Consider the following 26233-nt stretch of genomic DNA (forward strand, 5'->3'; position numbering starts at 1 on the left):
TTGGCAAATTTCATAACTCGTATACAAAATGTAAAAGGAACTCTATATCAGTATATATATGTGTCTTATGTGTATATATATATATATATATATATATATGTTATACTATTTTGGGAAATATTGCAGAAAATGAACTTTTTCACGTCACACTTAATAACCACTTAACTCCAAAAAATATAGTCTCCATAGTGACGTCACAATGTTATCTGTGAATGTGTGATGTCATTTCATTATCTTATCCTGACCTCAGAGTCTTAACTACACGAGATAATAAGTAAAAATCATGATATATTAACTGAATAAAATGACAATAATATGACAAAAAAGTTTATAACGTCCTCCGATAATAGGAATTAAAACAAGCTTCCGTTGTACAGGCCGATTCACATTCTTCAGCGCGTGCTTCACACGCCACAAAGTTTAAAAAACATTATTCTGGTTTTTAAAAGCAGTGGAAAATATAATTTCTAAATTTAATATTTTATTATTTGATATTCCATATTCTACCATATCATCAGTTCTGTAAATATTGCATTACATTTACATGTCAACACTGCCAACACAATGGAGTCTGCTACATTGGAGCACTCGGATCGATACCATACCATGTACACACGAGCAATCAATATTGCCATCTCCCTACTCCATGGAAACAGGAAGAAGGGCTACTGATCCGAGAAGCTACATTATTCAATGAGTTCTGTACGCAACAGTAGCTACAAAGGAAAGCCCACTACGGGCACACATTGGTTCGCAAGGCTATGACGTATATGAGACCACGTGATACCATCCACCATAACTATTCCATAATGAGGCCTTCATTAGAGAAACAGTGGTGATCGCGAGAGAGAGGGTTGGTATTGTGTGTGGTCATATTTGGTAGATTTAAGAGATTTGTAAATACTGTTAGGTATACAAAGAGATTCACATTGACTTAACAGACGCCCGCGGTCAATTAAACACAGAAAACCAGGAATCTATAAAACAGGCTGAGCTTGAGATGCCAAATCTAGGAACATGGTTTGGTAGGATATTTTTGTTTTTGGCCGGCCTGTTAGTGTGTTTGTTCTCTCCGACTTCATGTAGCAAGGAGGACGTGACCACGAACCACTGGCTTGTGGAACTCCACCACGATGTGGGACCGGAAGCTGCCATGGAGGTCGCTAAAAGGACTGGGTTCACCTACGTAGCACCGGTGAGTTTTAAACAGATCTGAGGTGATCCTAGTAAAACGTTGGACTATTTATTAACAAAACCGTATTAACGTTTATTATAGCATTTTACTTCCTATAATGATGGAATATGTTCAAGTTTGTTATTAGCGGCTTTATGATTTCTTTTGATGGGTATTTCAATTTCAAGAAAAGTACAATTACATAGATATCGTTTATCGTTAATGTGAAATCTCAAATAGTAATTTTTTTCTTCAAATTTTCGTTAGGCACCAGTTTCTTTTGATCGGTGTTATTTTCACGGTTTGATCTGAAATATTTTCTGATAACTGTTCCATTTTTCTTTCTTTTTTTTTAAATAAGTACGTGGCTTTGAGTCACTATAAAACTCTACATATTAGTTTTTTTTTCTTCTAGTAAATGCCCAAAATTTTATTTAACATAAATTTCTCTTTAACGTACAAATGAAATTTCTCGGCGATATATTTATATAAACTACACCACCTACAACGGATGTATGAAATACGTTACCGACACTATACAATCATGACACTCCTCAAAATGTTACGTACAGTTCTACACTCCTCATCCTACATTCCCTGAAAACACCATACTATATCATATATACTGATCGATCGATCGGTCAGTACTTCGATTTGCAAGTAGGCGATTACATCGAACTGATTCTATCTGTACTGTATACCAGTAGTAATATTTGGACTTCGGATAAAATCAATATATCATAGAATCTTCTTGGAAAACTGATTGAAAATTAGAAATTTTATCTAGTATGATAATATTTACGATTTCAACTTTGAATCTAAATGTTAATGAATTATTCACAAGCTTAATACCGTAAACACCCGTCGATTTGGTGATTAAATCCTGATTTTAGTTAATTAATTTGCCACGACGACAGGTGCAACTTATTGGTGTCAGCGTACATGGTTTGTATTTACCTGTCTACACGTAGAGAACACCTGTATCCAACAGATTTAGCAGTTTATCACACATCTATCTCCCGTTGATCAAATTAAAACTTTGATTATGATATAGGATGAGAACGTGTAAACCTTATACTCTGTTAGATTATATATATATGTGTGTATATACAGTTAAATTCACTTAATATGAAAACAGATATATTGAAATATTGTTTAACCTGCAATAAACAAATTCCCGTCTTTATCTTGGTATGTTGTTTAATTTGAAATCGGTTCAATTGAAATCCCGCTTTATTCAAAACTTAAATACCGGTCATCTGCAATACTGAATAATTGTATTCACGGACATTCGGGCATTATGACGTCAGTATTTTGGGCGTTTCCCGTCAAAATGACTGTACACCTTAATAATTTACATAAATAATAATTGCTCTATCTTAATCGTAAAACAAGGTATAGTTGGAACAAGAGAACGACACGCGTCGGGAATATAGAAATGTGGCATTTATGACCTTCATAATAGCCATTACAAAGCAGCAGTTCAATGGTTATGTATAACAATAATTGTAATGTCACACCACGGAGACAGTCTTATGTCCGCGTTCTACCTAGGGACGAACCAATTTTCGCCATATTTGCCGTAAATGATCACATTAGATCTAGGTTTTGATCTAGTGACAGTGAAACAAATATATCTAAAGTTGTATCATGAGGTGCTGTTCAGTTTTGTGTATTTTGTACAATCTTGGAAATGTTATGAAAGGCTCAATGATCATAATAAAAGTAACAGACAAAATAGAATCGGAATTTGTGTCTCCATGAGAAGACGAGCGCTAGTGTTAAATATCGACAAAAAGAATTCGGATTTTGTTGACAACAAATAAAACACCTAAATACAGAATGCACCGAAGTCTTATGGATGAGATAATCATAGAAAAGATGAAAAAAACTTTCTTTAAAACCATTTTGATAGTGGTAGGTGTTGAGGAACAGCACGAAGAGAACTGAGACAACGGAAACCTGGAATGAAAAAACCTCGCTATTACCAAGAAAATCAGGAAATATCAACGAAAAGATTTACAAGGAGATCTGAGGAACGGAATATAGAGAACAGCTACACCTGTAATATAGAGGAACGGAATATAGAGAACAGCTACACCTGTAATATAGAGGAACGGAATATAGAGAACAGCTACACCTGTAAAAACACATTGTTTTTATCAGTTTTAACAAAATTCAGTTTTCTTTTCACAAATACTTTCAGAAATAGAATAGTGTTGTGATAAACAGAATCTTATACTGTATTTCTAAGTTTTTCTGAGTTTCTGTTTCAGACGAAATGTATGAAACTAGTCTAATAGACAAAAGACGCGGAAAAATGAGAAATATTTGGACTAGTTTCATAAATCATCTCCTGAAACAAAAACTCCTGTTCGATCTTTTAAATAGATAGATGTTTTACCTACATCCATGAATTAATTAAGTATTTATCAACTTTTTAAAACACATGAAGATTACATACACTAATTAACAGTAATCGGTTAGTTTGGGTATGTTTTACAAAATTTCAGAAGATAAATTTTATCAGTTCTTTTTTTATAGTATTAGGATTTCACATTCGGCTTCAGCGTCAGCAGACTAAATGCACTGGATCTTACAACATCTCAGGCTTCGGAAACCAGACTCCGAACAACTCTGTCACCCTTAAAATGTCAGATATTTGCGTTGTAAACTAAACACGAAGATATCATTCAATCACTACTGTGGATTTTGAGTACTGTTAAAATGCTATGATTCGGGGTTATTGAACTTGAAGTAACGAAATGAGGCGCGTTTTGGAAAGAGCCTTCAAAGAGAAAAATGATGTGAAAGCATCGCACATGAAATGCTTAGATATGTAAACTTTTTTCTGAAAGAGATGATGACCATAAAATAATCAATTAATATTTTCCAAAAGAAAATTAGAGATTACAGATGGTAGATTCTGTTTGTGAAATTAATTTACGAATTTTGCCGTTACCTGCTTGTCGCGTTTTAATCAATTTAAATTAAATAGCCACATGTACTTGGTAATTTTTGAAATCATCCCGTATATTCTAATAATGAAATTCATTGAATTAAGCCCTACCCTTCTAGCAGCTTGACTTCTAAACTTTGACCTTTTTTCGACCAATTGTAATTTTCCTTAGTCGCCAGCTGTGTGATGTAACATCACTGACGAGTCCAAGAAGGACGAAACAGCTGTGTGATGTAACATCACTGACCAGTCCAAGAAGGACGAAACAGCTGTGTGATGTAACATCACTGACGAGTCCTAGAAGGACGAAACAGCTGTGTGATGTAACATCACTGACGACTCCAAGAAGGACGAAAGAGCTGTGTGATGTAACATCACTGACGACTCCAAGAAGGACGAAAGAGCTGTGCGATTCATGCTTGGTGCTATTGTAATTCATTCAAAATTTCAAATAAAATGTGTCTACCATTCGTCTGTCTTTTGTATAACCATCTGAGAGCAAAAAGTACTTAGTTTAGCCGTTTCACGTTTGTTATATTTAGTAAACGGTATTGAAGATAACGTGTATTTTTGTGACAGTATGGAGTCTTAACAAAGATACAATAAAAACGTCTTAGAAAAAAATTTGGATTTCTTTTTTATATTTTTTCACATTCACCAAAAGAGATAAAATCATTTGTCAATCTTAGCTATGTTTCTTCTGAAAATCTATTTTTCTCCTCTTGCCTGCTTTTGAACGTCCCTCATGCAATCCCTGAACTTTCTATAAGGAAACATCATTTGTGTGTTGTTGTTTTAAAGAAAGGTATCCTTATCTAGCCATTTTGAACAATGGAGAGTTTTAGAGGTATTATCTTGATAAAGGAATGATCATTACAGTGGCGTCATGTCTATTTATAGTAACCGTTTCTTTCCCTCAACACTCCATTATCCCGTAGACACTTTCCTACGTTGGTCTCTCGCAACATGAAATGACATCTTTGGTGCTATGATATCAATATAACAACATTATCACAGTCTGGGTGGTCACTCCGTATATACAAGTACAACGGATTGGTCTGAAAGTATACACTGTATAACGGTTTATATCGATGTGGCCATCTGGATGAGTTGGCCTCTTGTTCTCAGTCTCTGTCCCTGGATTCCACTGTGAATGATAGATCTAAAGCTCGCCATATGTTGATAACCAATTGGTCACTTGAACGTCGCTATGGTGACAAAGCCAATATCTGGTTTGTCTAAGAGTATTAATTACTGGACAAGTTCCACTGGAAACTTCCTCCCGATGCTAATCAACCCGACAGTCGCCTGCCTACATGTACTAACATGTGCCAAATTAGATCGAAGTTATTACATAGAAGTATCAGACAGAAGGGGCTTTTATTTACGACAGCAAATAACACTGTTTGCGTGACCATTGTGACGTCATGAATATAACCTTGACAACGGCAACAATCAGTCCATATTGAAAATAGCTGTTAAGGACGACTAACTTCTTTTGTTTGATGTTTTCTACCTGTAAATCTGCGTCATTCATTTGTGTTCGTTATATGCCAGTAAACGGCTCTTTGACACTACCTTGGAACAATGACATACAAAAATGTAGGCATTTAAATTGGAGCCAGATGCTGGTGCCTTGTGTGGAAAATGGGAGAAACGCAAATCATTTAGCATTTTTGAATTCACAAACCCAATCTGTAGCTGTGGTATGATTGCTCATTTCACATGTCTGATGCTGTGGTATGATCTCTCAGTTCACATGTCTGATGCTGTGGTATGATCTCTCAGTTCACATGTCTGATGCTGTGGTATGATCTCTCAGTTCACATGTCTGATGCTGTGGTATGATCTCTCAGTTCACATGTCTGATGCTGTGGTATGATTGCTCATTTGACATTACTGACTCTTTGGTATAGTTTCTCAATCTCAATATCTGATTATATGACATCCTTGTCTAAATCATATATCAGGTTCTGTGATATTCCTGCAGAATTTACATATCTAGTTCTGTGGGATTTTTGCCTTATTCCCATATCTGATTCTGTTGCATGCTAGTTCAATTTCCAGCCCTTCTAGCTGCAGTATTGATACATGTACCCATTCTCTCACTCGTTCCCTTACTTCAAAATTCCCATTCTAGTTCGCAGTATTAAAAACCTGTTGCAAAAGACTGTTTTCTCTTAGGTGAAAGGCGTCGGGTTTCAAGTGACATGCGTTGTTAAAATTAAAAATATGCGAATTTAATAAAAAAAATCATCAATAAATCAAGCTATTTTGGTTACGTTAGGCCACCAGGGAGCCACTAGGTTGAGAGTGATTAACTTATGACCAATAAACTAATGAATTCTTTGAATATAACTCGAAGTAAACAGATGATTACGTTCTGAGTAGAACCACTTTCAACGACATGGATATTGGTTGCTGCACAATAATTGTCCCTCATCGGACGGCATCGCGTGTTCCATGAAAAAAGCTGCAAAGTGCGGGCGACGTATCATGTGATGTATCAGTAATGTAATCCTTTGCGGCATGCCGAGAGAAACTATGTTTGATCATGTTAGTTACAAAGTCTCGTCTACACCCGGGAGTACTAAATATATATATTAGTTAATGTTTTTAACAAAACCAGTGTCGTTAGCAATTTTCCATCCGTCTCAAATCTTTTGTTCCTTGTTCAAAGCAAATTCTTTAATAGAACATGTTTGGGCCTTTCGTTGATGACAAATTTTATCAAAACAATCATGTAATGTTCTTTTCTTGGTTTTATCTGATAACGCCATACTTTACTTCAAATAAATCCTTCTTAGGGTACAGATATTACCTTATTCTGATCTATTTCTGTTATTTCTGTCCACATCCAGACTAATTTCATATCATTACATTGGTAATGATATAACGTTTGTTTGAAACAGCATTCATTTTAAAGTGCATTGTTAGTTTGCCTGTTGGTTCCGTTTGAGAACCTCACATTATTTACTTGGATTGACCAAGATTTAACTGACTGTTGTCGTCGAAGAAGCAGAGGACACTTATGCTTCTGAAACACCTGGTCTTCTTCTCCTTGTACGTTTTAAGTAGTCGTCCGTTTGGATCTTTCTTTTGTTCATATTTTGCCCTTGTTTTATCGCATTTGAGTTTGGATTATGATCATCTTAATATGATGGTATTTACCCTGTATAATTTTACACATCGTTAACTATATTCATTCCCCTAAATGAAATGTAGCAGCTACCATTGTTTGTACATCACAAACAATTAGCATATATGATGTTAGTCCACAAGGTTGTATTACTGATGTCATATACCTTAGTATCTGTAGCAACGTTAGTCCACAAGGCAGTATTAATGATGTCATATACCAAAGCATCTGTAGCAACGTTAGTCCACAAGGCAGTATTAATGATGTCACATACCAAAGTATCTGTAGCAACGTTAGTCCACAAGGCAGTATTAATGATGTCACATACCAAAGTATCTGTAGCAACGTTAGTCCACAAGGCAGTATTAATGATGTCACATACCAAAGTATCTGTAGCAACGTTAGTCCACAAGGCAGTATTAATGATGTCATATACCGGATGTCTGTAGCAATGTTAGTCCACAAGGCAGTATTAATGATGTCATATACCACAGTATCTGTAGCAATATTAGTCCACAAGGCAGTATTAATGATGTCACATACCACAGTATCTGTAGCAACGTTAGTCCACAAGGCAGTATTAATGATGTCATATACCGGATGTCTGTAGCAATGTTAGTCCACCAGGCAGTATTAATGATGCCATATACCTCAGTATCTGTAGCAATGTTAGTCCACAAGGTAGTATTAATGATACCTCAGTATCTACAGTTATATCAGTAATAAGGATGTTGTGTTCGTGGTGTATAAGACATCCGAACATATACGGAACTCTGCCGGATGTCGTGTGTCCTTTAGGCGTCCTCCCCACATCAAAAACCAGTGTTCATTAGGACCAAACATTTGATAGTTAAGTTTGTAATTCTACTCCAATTATAAATAATTGGTTTTTGGAAATATTTGCAATCCGCTTCCGAACTGATGCTATTTTTAACTACAGGGAATAGAACAAAATATTTGGATAAGGAATCGAGCACTTTCGTTCCAATGCGTTGCCTAACAGAACATTATATTGATATATATGCATGAACGCACTGTCTGAATCAGCAAATGTTTGAGTCTTGTTTAAACTTTGCAGACAATTGGTTATCAATATGTTTATTTTTTTTTCTTTACGCGAAAAGAGGAATTTGATATCAGTATCAAGCCATCTTTATTATTTATCAACATTCCCGACATAATTCCATCATGTAATGTTAAATTAGGTAACGAATTGTTTTGAAAACTCCGAATCTTTTTTAATTTGTTAGTGTGTAATAGAGCATCTATATTGATGCTCTTATTTTTACTGAACAACAACTAGAGAATAGAGAAATCCTTTTAATCTGGCAATTTGTTTTCTGTTTCTGCTTTCAGATGCTGGGATCTCCTCGTGAGTTCCATTTTATACACAACGCTGTGCCAAATATTCGAATGAGAAGAAGCGTGCTTCACACGAGGTTACTGAAATCACACCCAATGGTAAGACTTCGTGATAATATCTTAATGAAATCACACCCATCGGTAAGACTCAATAAATATCTGAATAGTAAGACTTAATAATATCCTATTGAAATCATTTCCAACGGTAAGAAGTATGATATGTCTTAGTGAAATCATACCCAAGGTAGCAGAAAAAAGTTCCCCTGATTTCTTCGTGTTGAAAACCATTGAAACGAAATAGAAAAAATGCTGTTATTGCTAAAATATCGCTAAGTTTCAACCCAAAACTATAGCTTTAACAAGCATACTATCTCCGTCTTAATAATTTAAGTCTAAAAGTGTTGTTATTGTTGCAATATCAACGAAATTCAATAAAAACCAAAATCTGCACAAATTTTGTTCGAAACGGTCTCTCACATTGTCTTGGCCAATCAAACACTTATTTCAACCATTGATGACGTCGAAGCTCCGCCCACTCTCTAGCCAATTTGTTTATATAATCGTGTCAGGATTGTAGGTCTAGGCATATGAAAAAGCTTAAAATGTGTCTCAACATGAATTATCTGTGTAACTTGTAGCTTATATTGATTCCTGGTGTACACACCTGAAATTCGTCATGTCTATCTCTGAATGGATAAAGGTTTTTGTTCACTTAAGTTGATCGATCAAAGAACAGACGTCGTTTACAGTCGTCGACAAAGGATCATGAAGGTAGACTCATCCAAAGTTGTCAGTAGGCTTCTTTCATCCAAAGTTGTCAGTAGGCTTCTTTCATCCAAAGTTGTCAGTAGGTTTCTTTCATCCAAAGTTGTCAGTAGGCTTCTTTCATCCAAAGTTGTCAGTAGGTTTCTTTCATCCAAAGTTGTCAGTAGGCTTCTTTCATCCAAAGTTGTCAGTAGGCTTCTTTCATCCAAAGTTGTCAGTAGGTTTCTTTCATCCAAAGTTGTCAGTAGGCTTCTTTCATCCAAAGTTGTCATAGGCTTCTTTCATCCAAAGTTGTCAGTAGGTTTCTTTCATCCAAAGTTGTCAGTAGGCTTCTTTCATCCAAAGTTGTCAATAGGCTTATTTCAAAAAGGAGATTCGAAGTTACGTATTATTCTTCATATTCGAACATTACCGACAAGCTCACTTGAGGCGGAGAAAAGTCAGGTCACAAATATGGCCATCATCGTTCTTCCACTTTACATTTTCGTGACATGTTTTAGCATGTCGTTATTTCTACCTTGCTAATGTCGATCATCTTCCTCAACGGTAAAGATAGTCGCCATCTTTCGACTAGAGTCAGATTTCATGAGTGTATTGGGGAAAAGATAATGAAAATTACCCACTGAAAAGAAGCTTTACAAAACCATTGTTTTAGAATGAGGAATACATTTTTTTGTCACCTGTCCAACAATACCCATGGTCATGGCTGTGGTTTCTAAACATTTTTCACGTTTCAGCAACACATGTTCTCAAAATGAACACATATAACTTGCGTACTGCTACTAAATTGTAAGACTTACCAAAATAATTTACAGATGAGAAATCACACCTGCAAGTGATCGTTTACCTATAAAGGCCATTGATTATTATTGAAATTACAACTGATGTTATTACTCCGAGAGGCAAGGTGATTAAATACTGTGATAAAAGTACACTCAAGTATATATCTTTATGTACACTCATTTTTACGATCGAATCATATTTAATCACATTTTTAATGAGATCATGGCCTGTTATAATATTTCAATTAATTGTCAATATCAATACTACATAGTCTTAAGTATATAACAGTTCAGTATATATTTAACGTACACCTTAGTGTAATATTGTTTGGTAATATAATAATCGAATATAATGTCATTCCAAAGAACGATCACCCCAAACTGATGGCCACTAGGTGGCGCTATTAAAGCTGCGTTTACGGGTAGTAAGTGCATTGCCAGCAGCTATCGCTGTGAATGATGCTATTGTAGCTTCCGCCATTCGTAGGCGATCTCATATTGATCTATCAGAAACCTGGTACCACCATCTATTGGAAGTGCTAGGCGATGATAAGGGTATACATGTGTTAATAGGAGTACGCCAATGCAAAGTCCTATCAATATCAACACGAGGCGGGTAGCCACGTGTTTGGTTATGAAATCATGTCGCATTAGCCAATATTTTGGACTTGTATATTTGTATGATTCAAAAGATCCATGATCATATTAGTTCTCATCGAAGAACCACTGATACCCGAACATTTGATACGGTGTTCATGCCACAATTTGCCTTTAATCATTGTAAATACAGTGTATTGTAGTTTATCTTTGTACAAACATCCGGTGTTATTTGGGTTCAATTACAACTTGATACGACGATAGAATAATAAGCATGCTACTCCAACCCACAGAAAATGTACTGTAATGACCTCAGTCTTCAGGTACTTAACTGGTGTAACCGAAATGTCACGCATTTTGGTTGTGGTACTTGGTTTGTCAGAAGACGGTGTTGTAACCTTTCCTGTGATTCATTTAGATTCGGTAAGAAGACAGTAGTTATAAACATTCTTTCTTAAACTCATGGCCAAAGGTGAAAAACGATACACTGGCAAGTAACGAGTTAGGAAAAAAAAACAAAGTAAAAAGATGTTATTTTTTCTACTATACACAGGGAGTTAATTCTCCCCCAACATATAAGTTCACCAACATGGAACTTTCTGCAAAAAGCAATCCCAAACGTTTTATGGGATTTATTAAAGGAAAGCGGGGACTGTTCCATACTCAGTCTCGGACTGTTCGTCGTTTTCCAACGATGTTGAATATACTGATATGTTTAATTCTTTCTTCTGTACGGACGACAATAGTGATCTTCCTCAAATATAAGTGAAAATGAATTTGCTTGCCCTCTGAAAACAACTGTTTTGAAATGTACTGATGTTCAGAAAGCACGAACATTTAGATGTAAAAACACGCTTGTGGCTGATGTGGTACATGTAACATTTTCAACCGTGCATTGAATGATTGGTATCTTTCTATGCATTTTAAAAAGGGTCAATGTTATTCCAATTTTAAATCTGGTAAACGTGACGAAGCCTCTAATCAGATCAGTATTCTACTTCTTATTTTATCTAAAGTTTTTGAAAAACTAGGTGACGTCCATTTTTTCAATTTTTATAAATCCGCTGATATGCGATGAGCAACGCTGTCTACTGTTTCAAACCTTGCATATTTCACCGATCAGATTTCAAAAGCCTTTGACGAAAAAGTAGAATTACATGCGGTATATGCTGATTTTTCAAAGGTTTTTGACAAAGAAACCCACAAATTATTATTGAACAAGTTAAAATCATATGGTGTAGAAGGATGTAGCATGTTAGATTGGTTAACTTCTTATTTGAAAGACAGATTCCAGCGTGTTACTGTCAATGGGGCAGCATCCAGTTGGTGTGAGGTTACTTCTGGTGTGTCCCAAGGTTCGATACTTCGACCTAAACTTTTACTTGTTTTTATCAATAAACTGCCGTCTCTCTTAGTTTTTTTTTTTTTCTAAAACTCTTATATTTGCCTTTGACAGTAAATTTGTGTTTAAGAACGCTGCCGGAGTGTGAGCAGCTACAGTGTTACATAGATAGAATGTATGATTGGTGTTCTGCGTGGAAAATGAAAGTGAATCTGAAGAAGTGTTGCCAGGTCATTTTTACAAACAAGAAGAAATTATTAATTTTAATTACAGTATAAACCTTGAGAACCTGAAGAATGAAACATATGTGAATGATTCTGGTGTCTGACTTCTACAGTGAGTTTTAGTGCCCACATCCAACGTACTGTTTTCAAAGCAATGCGAACGTGCATGTATAAGGTTTACACTAATATCTGTTTTAAGGTCTTTACACATAAGTCTTGTCAGGAATCGGTAAGAATATTGTTGACAGATATGGTCTCCTTATCAAACATCTTTAATTTACCAAATGGAAATTGTCAAGAGCAAAAATATTTGAATTTTTCATGTTTTAAGGCACACGTCAATTACAATTCCATGTCTTACGCTGACACTAGTAGACATTTTATCTTCCTAGCCTCGAAGACAGACGGGCATTTTAAGACTATGTCTTTTTTTTCAAACGTTTAAATAGCGCTTTTGACTGTTCATATTTAATCAATCAAATGTGGTTTTAGTCCCTGGTCTTAATCTGCGTCCAATTCGTTTTAATCAGTTTTACTGCCAGAAAAATCGAATAAACGTCAGAAAGTACGGTGTTTTAAACATAATTTAATGGCTTTAACTCTCTTGATTGTGCATGACACTGTGATATGTTTTGAATATCTCTGGCAGAGTTCAAGGTAAATTTACAGAATATTTTTGTCACTGGTTCTATATGCATTTCCCAAGTGTACCCTTTAGTCGGTGTTACATGCATAACTGATATTTTGTACTTGTGTTGTATTGCTATTATCCATTCTGAAAATGGGCCCTTGGGTCTGTAGAATTGGAAATAAAACGTAGATTTATGAGAATTATTTATGCCGTTTTTTTTCCCTGCAGAGTACATGAAGACTTAAACCTATTTTTGCTCTGCAGGTGGAAGAAACAGTTTATGTGACTTGAATCATTATCGATGTCGATGTCCATGGCTTCATTGTAATGTTAAACTATTTGTATGCAAGTTTAAAAGAAATTGTCTTAGAAAGAAAACAGAAAGAATACAACAACCTGAACTAACAGTATTACGGTGCCCCGGATAATCACTTCTGCCAAACCCAATAGAATTATCTTAGCTATGACATAGCTTGTTATATCGCAATGTTTTTCCTTCCTAGGTAAAAAGAGCTGTACAACAATTGGGATATGTACGGGCCAAACGAGGCTTCAAACCTTTAAAAGGTGTGCCCATATCTGACATCAAACTGACAGCTCCGGACATTGAACATTTCTTACTGAATCATGATCTCACGGCGGAGGATATCACGGAGGATGGAAGCAGTGCACAAACACCTAATGATCCATTGTTTGCGAAAGAATGGTACCTGGTAAGACTTGTTACGTTTAATCTATAACTTCTACCTGGCTAGTCTCTTATATTGTATCATTTTTGCACTCAGCATATTTTTAACTTGTAGGACTTGTTATATTTTATAGAATTTAGTATGCTTGTTGGATCCTTTTTTATTGACCTTATTCTCAACAAATATTTACATTGCGGCTATTGTCAATGAAGCAGAAAACGCTTACCCTTCCAGGAAATTTGGTACACCCTTGTACTTTTCTAGAGTCTTCGTGTGAGTCTTTGTTTTTCTTTATATTTCACCATATTTTCTTTAGATTTTGGTGTGAACTAAAAGCTGATGGCATGGCAGTATTTCTAAAATTGTTATGTATTGTCAATAGGAAGTTTGTACCCTTTGTGTTGTGTAAAAATCTACGGATGCATCAAATTTCCTTCAAACTAATGCTATTTGTAAAGATGACATTATCGGATGTCGTTTTTTACAACGATTACATGGGGAAAAGGGTTAATGTAGGTGGCAATGCGGCACGAAACTTGGTTAGGTAGTGTTTAATACCTTAGGTTACTGGATTAATGGTGATAATAATCATGACGACATTTCCAGTTATCTTTAAATGTTGCTCCTACCTCATCTGAATGACAGATATGTACACCATTATACGTACCAATATTACAGTCATATCGGCTCATGACGTTTTTAAGGTCACCTTAGACAAAGTCTTACGGTGACCTATTGCGATCGACTTTTGTCGTGCGTCGAGCTTACGTAAATTAAGTTTTAATTTTTTCGACTTCTTCTGAAAAAGACATAAACCGATTGTAATGAAATTTTGAAGAGACCTTCCCTGACCAAAGATAAACGTAAATAGTGAATAATATGATTCCCACCTTAGTGGACTGAGGGCGGGGCTAAATTGACTCAAATTTAAACAAAAATCCTCTCAACACCCAGATATGGCAGAATCAAATGCTCTTCATGGATGGAGGCGACTTCAGGTGCTTTAACAAAATTGTCATGGTCTCATATTTCTTTCTAGGGAGGAGGTGAAGTTTTTTTAGATAGGAAAATAACATTATTTGAGCATGGGTAAGAATTACTAATATAGGATGACAGTTTTGATGGTATACATAAATTGACACTGACTTACTATCATCATTTTCTTTTTCATGACACTTGAAAGCTACTTACCCTACAACCTTTCTGTCTAATATTGCTTGCCTTAGATGACCGTCAAGGCCGCTTACCTTTTGTTTCTTCTAATATAATGATTGACTTTGACAAGTTATGTAAGAACTTGTATTGATGCAGACTCTACGGTAAATCCATTGTAGTCAGTGGCAACGCGACAAGCCTAAATATAGCTTTAAAGTGGTTTAGTATGGTTTTTGGAGATATGTTGGGATAACCTGCTAGACAGTCTATTGGCAGATAGCGTTCATGCTTCAGACATGTGATGTTATCCCAGGCTTACAGTGTCGCCATTGAGACTTATCATTCTGTTTGCGGAGACCTTCAATGTAATCGATTTTACCGTCTCGGATCACTAATGTCAACCACGAAAGCCTTCCTAAAACATTAGATCGTCTCCATTCGTGGTTATCACTACAGCACAGGTTTGTCTTTGTCATGCAGGTCTTCACTTTACTTCTGTAGATACTTCGTGTGGTGCATCTACAAGATGTTCCTGCTTTATGTGATACAATCACGTTTCACTCGTCCTTCATCAGACGACGGATATTTATTTAGTTTAATGTACATTTAACAACATGCGAACTGTAGAAATAGTTTTTATCAAAAAGCGATACCGTCGATGTATCCACTTTGTGCCGCAGTCTGTGACAAGACACGAAATGTCACCAAATGACGGAGTGTCTCACATTATACGTATGTCTCCATGTCAAATAAAGCTATTGATATTTCCATCCCGCTTCATATCAACTGATCACAATTTCAAACGTCGAGGGACCGAAACCTTATAGCAAATATCAACCCTTGCATCGTGATGACGTTATCGATGATGTAGGCGGACACACCAAGTAGCATTCATGAAAAAACTTCCGCTTTTTAACAAAAAATACGAGGCCCATATGGTAAATAAATCTACTGACGATTTCAGTCCTTAGGAAACAATATAAAGACAACTTGTACAGCTTAGAAATATTTACAGAATATTATCTGAAGCTCTTTAATGATTTTTTTTCTCGTCTCATTGAACATTGAATACGAATTCCATTCAGTTGTCTAATTGTCGAAACATATTTTTCTGATAGACGACAAAATGGTCAATAATGGAGTTTCCATGATATGTCGGCGGTCGACAGTTGTACAGTGCAGACTTGAACATAACATGGTGACGATATGAACTATATTAGTAGACACTCCTGTCTGGAAATCGGATTAGAACTCAACCATGGCCTTCATGGAAGTGTGTGAAATATATATCAAAATGCCCTAAACTGTTTCTATAATTTCTCTCCGAGGTCATTGTAGGTAGACAAATCTGCTTGAATTCAGTCCTCGGGGTTTACCGTAACTTACATACTTCGTTTTAGTTCGTTCGAATGGTGCAAAACTTCAGAATAGAAAATGTACTTGAAACTCTGTTGAAATCATTCGATATTGAAAACTTGGATATTTATCAAATTTTGGGTTAGCGCACCTCTCCATCCGTTTTTGACATTCCTTTTAAACAACTTGAATATACCAAAGTCGCCTCCTTGTTAACGATAATATAGGCTTTTAGTATCACTGGCGCGTTCCAGAAGACATGACAGCCGCGGGTTTGGCTCTATCTAGTTATACATTTGTATTAAAAGGTTTTCTACTGTAGTATGTTTTTTCTGTACAATTATTGGAATTGCTGGTACGTAAACTCGCCAAACCGGTTATATACTCAATTAAGGGCCACATCTCAATTCTTATGAAAATAAGCGCTAGTGCAGAATATCCATTGAAATTATCCAAACACCAAAGTAAATCGCGATCATAACATTTCCTCTTAAAGCAAGATAAAGCCCTTGAAATTTTGCTATTCTCTATTGGGCAAATACTGTATCTGATATCTCACTCTTATTGAAAGATGCCTTTCATTTGTGTGGGTTCTTTTTTACCATCCTATAAATATACATCCTTCTTAACTGTCTGTCTCGACTAATATTTTCACACTGTTCCTTTTTAATATGTTATTTGTGCGATTATAACCTTACTTTTAACTCGAAAATCCATCCTTTCATACACAATTGTTGTTTTTATGGCCGCTAATTTGCTCAGACTCTAAACTGAAGGGAATGACCTGGCTTGGCTATCTTGGTAAACCCTGGCCCGGCACAATTATTGATCAACAGCATTCACACCGTAAGAGAGAGCTGCTATTGAACTTCGGTAATTACGAACAACTGGAATGGCATCCCGTCTGTAATTAGAATGGAAGCTTGTGTTGGATTATAAGTCGACGAATTAACGTTTGTGATTCTGAATAAAATACCGACATAACAGCAGAACCTTAATTCGAATTCTTGTTGATTTGGCAAATTTCAGACATGGAAGGTGCTTACCGGTCTCTAAGTCTTTGTAGAGGACGATTCGAGATATACAATGTTATAAAACGTTTATTGGTATGGTCGAGACTTTTATTCGAAGATGTTAACCGGAATTTCATCCATTCTCGATGATTGTTTGGGATTAGAGCTGAGCAATATTTCTCTCCTTGGTTGTTGGGAATTAGAGCTGATTTAGATTTGATTCTCTCTATGGTTGTTGGGAATAAGATCTGAGTAAGACTTGTTACTCTCTGTGGTTTTTGGGAATAATAGCTGAGTAAGACTTGTTTCTCTCTATGGTTGTTAGGAATTAGAGCTGGGGAAAATTTGTTTCTCTCTATGGTTGTCGGGAATAATAGTTGAGTAAATTTTGTTTCTCTCTATGGTTGTTGGGAATCATTAGAGCCGAGTCAGATATGTTTCTCTCTATGGTTGAATTTGAGTTTGCAGAGAATTTTTTCCCTAAGATTGTCGGGAATATGAGCTTAGTGAGATTTATTTTTTTTCTTAGGTTGTCGGGTATTTGAGCAGGTCGTGTCTTTCTCTAAGGTTGCTGGGAAGTGGGGGTTTGGCTTTTTCTGCGGTAGACCTGAAGCTGATTACAATGACAACGTCTGATTTAATTCTATCGGGATATCTAAGATGATGTGAAATGTTGGAATATTGAATTATGGTGAATGAACATGGCGAATTATTATGATTTCATGTAATATCTAGTATTAAATTAATGTTATTGAAAGTAGTTTGAGTGAAACAGTTATTGAATTTCAGTTGGATATATAACAGTATTTTGGACATGATGATTGTTAGCCGGGATGCCTTTGTGTGGCAGTTTGCAATGAATGGCTGCCTACTTGCAAATAGAAATATGTATAAGATCCATTTTTCTCTTAAAGAAGGGGGTCGTAAGATATTTACGGTCGTTACACATATGATATTTACGGTCTTTACACAGAAGACGATAGTAATGAAATCCAGCGGTCGTGTAACAATCTCTGTAGAAGAAGGGAGACAGGAAGGGCTGATCGGGAAATTATTATATTAACTCTGCATTCCGGAATAGAAACAAGAATACTGGATTGAATCAATATTGAAAATAAAATGAATAACATCATATGTATTGCAGAATTAATCTATAGCTATCCTGACTTGACTTAACTAGATCAGTCTCTCCTACAAACTTTTCTCAAAAACCGATTCTGAGTATTATAATTTCGTCCTGAACGAATCTAACAACAAACGTGGACCCATCCATTAACCCTTGTTGTTGTGTACGAGCAATCGACATTTACTTAAGTGACAAACTGACCTCGACTGACCCACCACTATCTAACCATATACTGACTCTCTGATTCCATTAAGATGCCTATGCTATTGATTGCGGTACAGATGACGTGATCTACCGCTTTAATCCAATGACTGTTTCATCTGAGTGTTTCCGACACATTAGCTCCACGTGAATACAATCAGGAATAGTTCTCCACAGATAAATCGCTGACTGGAATAAGGGAGCTTCCGGTACTGAATTGTTGAATTATTATAATCATTTCCCTGTAAGTTGTTGGGGACGTAGGGCAGTCATGGACATTATACTGTGTACCATAGTGACTAAACAGTATAACCTGTAAGTTGTTGGGGACGTAAGGCAGTCATGGACATTAGACTGTGTACCATAGTGACTAAACAGTATAACCTGTAAGTTGTTGGGGACGTAGGGCGGTCATGGACATTAGACTGTGTACCATAGTGACTAAACAGTATAACCTAAATGATATACTCTTAAAAATAATACGGATATTATTTCCCGAGCAGTTTTTTTTTCAGAGCGAAAGACTGTCCTGATCATTGTTGTGGCGTTTTCCTCTTTGTAGTGAAAGTGTGTAGGTGTAAATAAACCCAAGTCAAATTAATTCTGCACAGCGTTCAATCACTTAACTTGTCACGTGCATTTTTATTATATTTTATAAATTGGTCTTCTATACTCTAGTCACGTCTTCAATATTAATTATATACATCCAAAACAAAATCAAATGAACAGTACGATTGATATCCGACATTGTACAGGTCTGGTTTCTACAAATCTAGTTATATATATAGTGTACAACACTGCAGATACATCATCCACGACTACATATTGCCTTTAACCAACATGACATAAATCATGGCAATAGGAGCCGTCTTAATTTATTGTCTCCCTCATCAATCCTTAATTGACGCTAGTAAGTGGAGGATGTTTCAGAATCAGTGGGCACTGTTTGTATTCGCTCAGGCCGTAATCATGATGTCAGACCTTGAAAGACGCTCCGTCTACACGTCATTTGCCCGCCTACGCACCAGAGAGAGGGGAACTTGCGTAGAATAAACATGTCAGTTGGAGAAATCGATGTCTGCTGCATGAGCACTATTTTTACATTCAAGAATAGCATTGTATTCAGTTATCTTTTCATACTCATGCATTTTATAAAATCTAAAGTATTTATTCCAGCATTCTATAACAATAAAATACTGAGTTTATTTGTGATAGTTTATACACTGCAATGTATATTGATTGATTAGTGTTGTTAAGTTTCTATATTTAATTCTAAAACAAATTTTATTGATACTTTTTACTGTTATTCACTTTGTAGAATTTATTTCCTGACAATCAATTACCCAGTTTTACCTCTTGTTTTATACTGATTTTATCACACCTATTTTCCTATTGATTTGCTTTACAGCTTCTTCAATTATTCTGCTTTTCTTTACGATCATTTTTTTTAAATGATTTTTTCTTTTTTCAATTTTATTGGTTTTATTTCTGCCATTGTTTAAATAGATGAAAGTGCTACTTCACTACAGATAATCTAGAAAATCATTAGTAATATGACTTTCTTAGATAAATGGACTAATTGCTTGTCTAAATTTCGTTCCCAGAAAAACACCGGCCAGTCCGGAGGAATCCTGGGTTTGGATCTAAATGTGGAAGCAGCATGGGCAATGGGCTACACCGGAAAGGAGATCACCACCGCCATCATGGACGACGGTGAGTGTCTATAATGGAAAGGCTGTTGTTGACCTTGTACTAGGTTTATCACTCACCAGACTTAAAAATCGACAGATTCTTCTACTACAGTTACTTACAACGATCTATACATACAATTCAATAAAAAAAAGACCAGTAAAAACTGGATTCTCCCGTCTTAGACCTTCTTACGTGTAGCCTTTGAGTTCGGTATTCAACAATTTGTTACCAATATCCCGATCAGGTGAAAGATGGCGGCTGACAATCACGCCACAGAGTTTCCAGAAATGGCAATGACGGTAGCCATTTATTCAATATTTATATCAATAGTATTTATCACTTAACAGTTATATCATTTGGAAGATTCCGTAGTGATAACCCTGGGTTTTTGTATTTGAGAACACAAGATAAAAACACATGACCCTCTCTTTCTATCCTGAGTTCTCAATATTGATCTAATATTTTACCCTTGTTTCAATTAAGTTTGGCGTTTAATAAGCATTTTCTTGTTCCTGTGTCTTGTTTGATGTCTCTACTATATAATACTTTAGAAAAAAAAAACAATTTTTCGAACAAAAAGCTTCAGCATTTTATAAAAAAAAATTACATTATAAACGGAATGCTACCTTAGCCTCATGGTCCGTTTGTGATCGGTAGAACCCTACCTACATATATCTCGGGTCAGAATTAAGAAATGTCCTTCCTTTGCTGTTCCTATCAAGCCAGCAGGAAATTGTTACCTGGAAAGAACACCAATACAACAATTAAACGGTATCAAGAGGAGAGTTACGACAACAAACCATTATTTGTTCGTTCTCCAGCTTTATCTCTGGCTGGATGTGACGGAAGTCATCATGCAAGTTTCACATAGGCAACAGGAAATGCTACAACTAAAGAATCCGACAACATTAGACTCGAAAGACAAACATTGTTATCGCTTTTCAGGACATGTCTTTCACGATTTCCAGTTTTTATACTCTCACTCCCTCAGATCAGTAATATGTCTTAATTAACCAGTGTTGTAACAGAGGACAGTGTACTGGATGATATAATGAAACAAAACGTATGGCGTCCATTACCTGGGAACTTATCTCATCTTCGTCTAATTCTAAATGTATGATACCAGATTACCATGTTTGGTACCGAGACTATGTGTATGTATCAGATTGTCTGGTACCGAGACTATGTGTATGTATCAGGTTGTTTGGTACCGGGACTATGTGTATGTATCAGGTTGTTTGGTACCGAGACTATTTATATGTATCAGGTTGTTTGGTACCGAGACTATGTGTATGTATCAGGTTGTTTGGTACCGAGACTATGTGTATGTATCAGGTTGTTTGGTACCGAGACTATGTGTATGTATCAGTATCTAGCTGTGACGTAGTCGAACTATAAAGCATGTGGGTCGATGCTGTGATGACGTCAGTACATCAATCCATTCATCCAGCCTTAGACAGGACTACAAACAACCCGAGGGCATGGTAAATACAGTACGGCCGAGTAATCACTTGGCTTTTTGTATCACACAATCATTACTCTAGCTGAATTGATTTTTGAAGTAATAATTAAATTCATATAAACAGGGCAGTATTTATTTCTGTGGTAAAATCGTTAATATATTCCAGCGGTTCACTTTAATCAGAACACAGTGGCCAATAAGCATTGATTTCCCTCAAACAAGCTCTGCTTTGTTTTTGATTAGAAACAGTATCCTATTTCATGACTTATTCATGTTACTATTCAAAGGACATTGTACGTCTTCTTCAATATATGAGTTCAATCGTGATTCATTTATGTAATAATGTTTGGCTGTAGGCCTATATCTTAGCGACCAAACACTAGTGACCTTTGTTGATGTTATCATTAGGACTATGCTATAGGTACATGTACATTCTGGCTTACTGTTACATCGTCACTATAAAAAGTAGAACAAGCAGTGGTCAAAGCTTGGGTGATTTTACAATTCCAGGTGTAATCCTCAATAGAATATAAAACATAAATTCTTCCGTAACTGACCAATGACTGCATCCATCCTTCCGTAACTAACCGATGACTGCATCCATCCTTCCGTAACTGGCCGATGACTGCGTCTTTCCTCCGTAACTGACCGATGACTTCATCCCACCTTCCTTTTCAATCAGACGTATAACGGACAAGTAAAGTTAAACTTTATTGCACCCTTAAGGCAGAAAAAAACTACAGAAACATAGAAGTCTGGAGGACTTTCGATAATGAGAAAAAACTTCTTTTTAAATCCCGCACAATATTTTGAAACCATACGCCTTAAAACTGAAGAAATAGTTCGTGTTTTATAATTCATACAGGTAATTGAATTGTGTGATTATGATTTTTTTTCACAAAAACCTATCTTCCAATACAGATATTCACAACAAGTCATTTCGTTATGGCGTCGAACACTGACATTCTACAGGCTTATCTTGTCATAGATAATAATAATAATATTTTGTGTATTGAAGATAATGATTTCCTCATTATTCAATAAATAACACGAAATGGCACGAGGGTATCACATGCCTCTAGAATCAAAGCTTTGGAGTCGGGAGATCTGATTGATCAGTATACAATATCGACCTTGGCAACAGATTTTCTGCGGAATAATCTCCTGACCGGGAGCAGTGTCCAGGAAAACAAGTGACGGAGTTATTAGACGTCAGCATCGTCACTACATCCATCAAAAGTGTCCGACAAATTGTGATAAATCGACAACTAATTAGGTTACTAAAGCCAAATGTGACTTGATTTCATTTTGGTATTGCAAAAACATCAAATGGGAAAAAGTGGCATTAATATACGTGTTTGTGTAATCTGAACGCGACGGTTTATCTTACGGACTTAACAACGCCATCCATCACCTGTATCCGGGATCGTTGGCTCCGTACAATCACTCCAGACATGCTATTCCATGGTGTCCATTTCCCTAGACACTCACAGAATACCGTCTCCAGAGATAAAGCTATACAACTGTCGCTTTAGTGCTACATACAGCATCGTCATCACTGCTCCACACAACGTCACAATCCTTTGCGAGTATCAAAGAGAAAACCAGGACTTGAGCATGTTTCTTTCCAGCTGCAAGGAAGACAGTGTCACTTAGGAACGTATCCCTGCCTTATCACGGACAATTGAAATTTCAACTTAACAGGTTGAAATAATTTATGGAAAGTTTTTAAGTTACATTTAGGCTTGAAAGGAATATATTCGATATAGATATGGAGGTTGACGCCTGAGCTAGCTTGATACGTTTATTGTAATTGGAAAAGCGTTGGTTTCAGTAATTGGATAGTCGAGTGGAAGGCAGACATGTTGGCTTGTAGCTAGTAAATCTGAGATTAACCCCGTGTAATATGATTCTAATGACACTAAGGTTTTACTTCTGTAACAGAATTCTAATTATACTCCAGTTTTATCTTGTGTAATTAAAGTCTAAATATAAAGAGACCTTATTCTGATTCTGTCCTTAAACATTTACTGATCCCGTGTTTTCTCTTATACAGGTATCGATTATTTGCACGAGGACCTGAAACACAATTACGTAAGTAATTCAATTAGTGACGGACTGGTGAAACTCTACATGGTAAACCCATCACATACCCAATGTATGCTTTGTTGCTTCTCTAACCTGAAACGCTAATGGTGTTGATGAAGCGGAGTTTTTGCTGTCACTGACGGTAAATAACCAATGTGTATAAAAATCCCAGCAGTAAACCAACAAAAGCATGAAGATAATTGTTTATTGGCTTATTCAATCGATATTCAACTCATTCTTTGAGAAAGACACCAGTTTACCGTAATCAAAGTAGCTTACGTAAATTTAAGCTGATTTTGATGACGTAGCAACGATACTGTTACGTCATTGTTCTGCTCTATTGCGTCATGCCTGCGTAAAAGAATAAGAGGCTTTGTAAGTGTAAAATTGCATGTTAATATCATTTGGCTGTAATATTTTCATCTCTCATTCTTAGAATGCCAAGGCCAGTTCTCTATTAAAATGTTTGACTCTTACATTCTCAGAAAGCCAAGGTTTGTTATATACTACAATATTTGAATTTCTCATCCGCAGAACGCCAAGGCCAGTTATGACTTCAGTAGCAATGATCCATACCCGTATCCACGCTATACAGACACGTGGTTCAACAGGTATGAACTCCGAATTTCTTGAAATAAGCTCTCGGTTTTCAATTGTGTGCCATGCGTTGATACTAAACATATATGATATATCTAGTGACGTGCTTTTAAATTTATCTTGTTAAATTAATTCTTTGGTGTGTTAACAAATTATTCCTGTTCGGTCTTTAGGGACTTTACTTACAAATTATTTATCTATATATTGATCCCGTAAAAGTGTTTTAACATAAATTCCTTAGTAGTGTATTTGTAAAATATCCCAGAAATCGCGTTTACGGTAACTCTGATATGTGTTTGTGTCCCCACAGCCACGGCACTCGCTGCGCCGGCGAGGTGTCTGCAGCCCGGGACAACAAGGTCTGTGGAGTAGGCGTGGCTTATGATTCTAAGGTGGCAGGTACGTGGATCTAAGTCTTTAAGTCCCCGGACTTGTCTTCTCAGGCTGCTGTCATATCTGTAATTCTGCCGTTTGAAGATAAATACGTCAATAGAAGAATCACTAATCGTGTTTTCTAGACATAAATCAGTGCTAATGTTATAGAGTGAGGTCTTTGTGCAAAGCAACAGGTTGACGATCGCAATCTCTCATTTTATTGGTTAAATCTTGGTGGCCACAGAACGTGCCGATATAAAGATTGGAATTCCTAGCTTTGTGGTACATCCGCAATATATTGATGTAAAGCTTGCTTAGATTTCGTTACAAATATACAAAACAAAATAATGGTAGTAAGGACTCTACTCAGAAGGTTATGTCTACTGTCTTATCCATTTGTCTGCGACAATGATATGAAATGAAATCAATGTCAAGAGTTTAACATGTTTCGCTTGTTGATTCACGTTCAAAATTTGAAATGGCATTTTTGTGAAAGCCCTTTTATTTCATTTGCAAATCAATAAATTCTACGTTTACTCCAGATTTGAGTACAACCTTATTACAACAATTCAATATACATCGTCTGTAGAGTTCCTTCACAGTTGTGGACGGGATGTGTTAATGATTTAAGTGAACATGTTGCAGGACTAAGGATGCTAGACCAACCATTCATGACAGATTTAATTGAGGCCAACGCTATGGGGCACATGTCAAATGACATCGATATATACAGCGCCTCCTGGGGGCCAACGGATGATGGCAAGACCGTAGACGGGCCCCGCAATATGACCATGAGGGCGATAGTTCATGGCGTCAATGAGGTAATCTTGGATAGCCAGGTCTATCTAGTTTCTAGATACTTTGTAAATATTACATGTGACGGTCCACTTTCACTTTGCCAGTAGCCTAAAAATACAATACGTGTTTAAGGACTAAAGGAATATCATCAATATTAGTTGTAAGAGACTAATACAAAAAAGGAAAACATCCAACCACATAATAAAGTATTTTACATATTTCAATGTTTCCCGCTTGTTCTAACTGGATAGGAGAACGTCACAAGCAGATCGATAGGTAACGTGGACTCACAAGCTCCTAAATTTAGAACAGTCGAACCATATATTTCCCGGAATGTGATAAATTTGTCTTTGAGGATAATTTTTGACATTTTAATTAAGCATTACATGTTAAAACATTGGAGAAAGTGCACTTCGAATGTTCAATTAGAAGAAAAAATTGCTTTGTAATTATAGTCATAGTAGGTGTAATGAAATCACTGGGAAATGTGTACACATTTAAATATAAAAATGAAGGACTTTGATTCCGGTCATAATGGTATTATACACTATGCTAGAACAATATTGACCTCTGGCGGTGTTAACCTTCCTCGTGATAAATAAACACTTGTAAGTGAAAAAGCGGTCACCTTTCTCGGATGTTGGGATCTGTATCATCCATCCTAAAACTAATAACGCTTTATCTTGGGAAAAATCAACACTCTTTA

At 36.2% G+C, this 26233-nt stretch overlaps 1 protein-coding gene across 1 annotated transcript in view; it reads left to right on the forward strand.

Annotated features, from left to right (window-relative positions):
- Positions 1-1000: 1000 nt before the first annotated feature.
- LOC132543358 (neuroendocrine convertase 2-like) overlaps positions 1001-26233 on the forward strand; it is a 37534-nt gene continuing 12301 nt past the window's right edge. The window contains exons 1-8 of the mRNA XM_060206850.1: positions 1001-1195; positions 8629-8733; positions 13479-13688; positions 20120-20228; positions 23726-23763; positions 24292-24368; positions 24665-24753; positions 25375-25550. Of these exons, the coding sequence (XP_060062833.1) occupies positions 1001-1195; positions 8629-8733; positions 13479-13688; positions 20120-20228; positions 23726-23763; positions 24292-24368; positions 24665-24753; positions 25375-25550 (999 nt within the window). The remainder of the gene's footprint in view (positions 1196-8628; positions 8734-13478; positions 13689-20119; positions 20229-23725; positions 23764-24291; positions 24369-24664; positions 24754-25374; positions 25551-26233) is intronic.

Source organism: Ylistrum balloti, unplaced genomic scaffold, assembly GCF_031769215.1.
Source record: "Ylistrum balloti isolate Yb309-2 unplaced genomic scaffold, AGI_CSIRO_Ybal_v1 Utg369754, whole genome shotgun sequence".
Taxonomy (NCBI): Eukaryota; Metazoa; Mollusca; class Bivalvia; order Pectinida; family Pectinidae; genus Ylistrum; species Ylistrum balloti.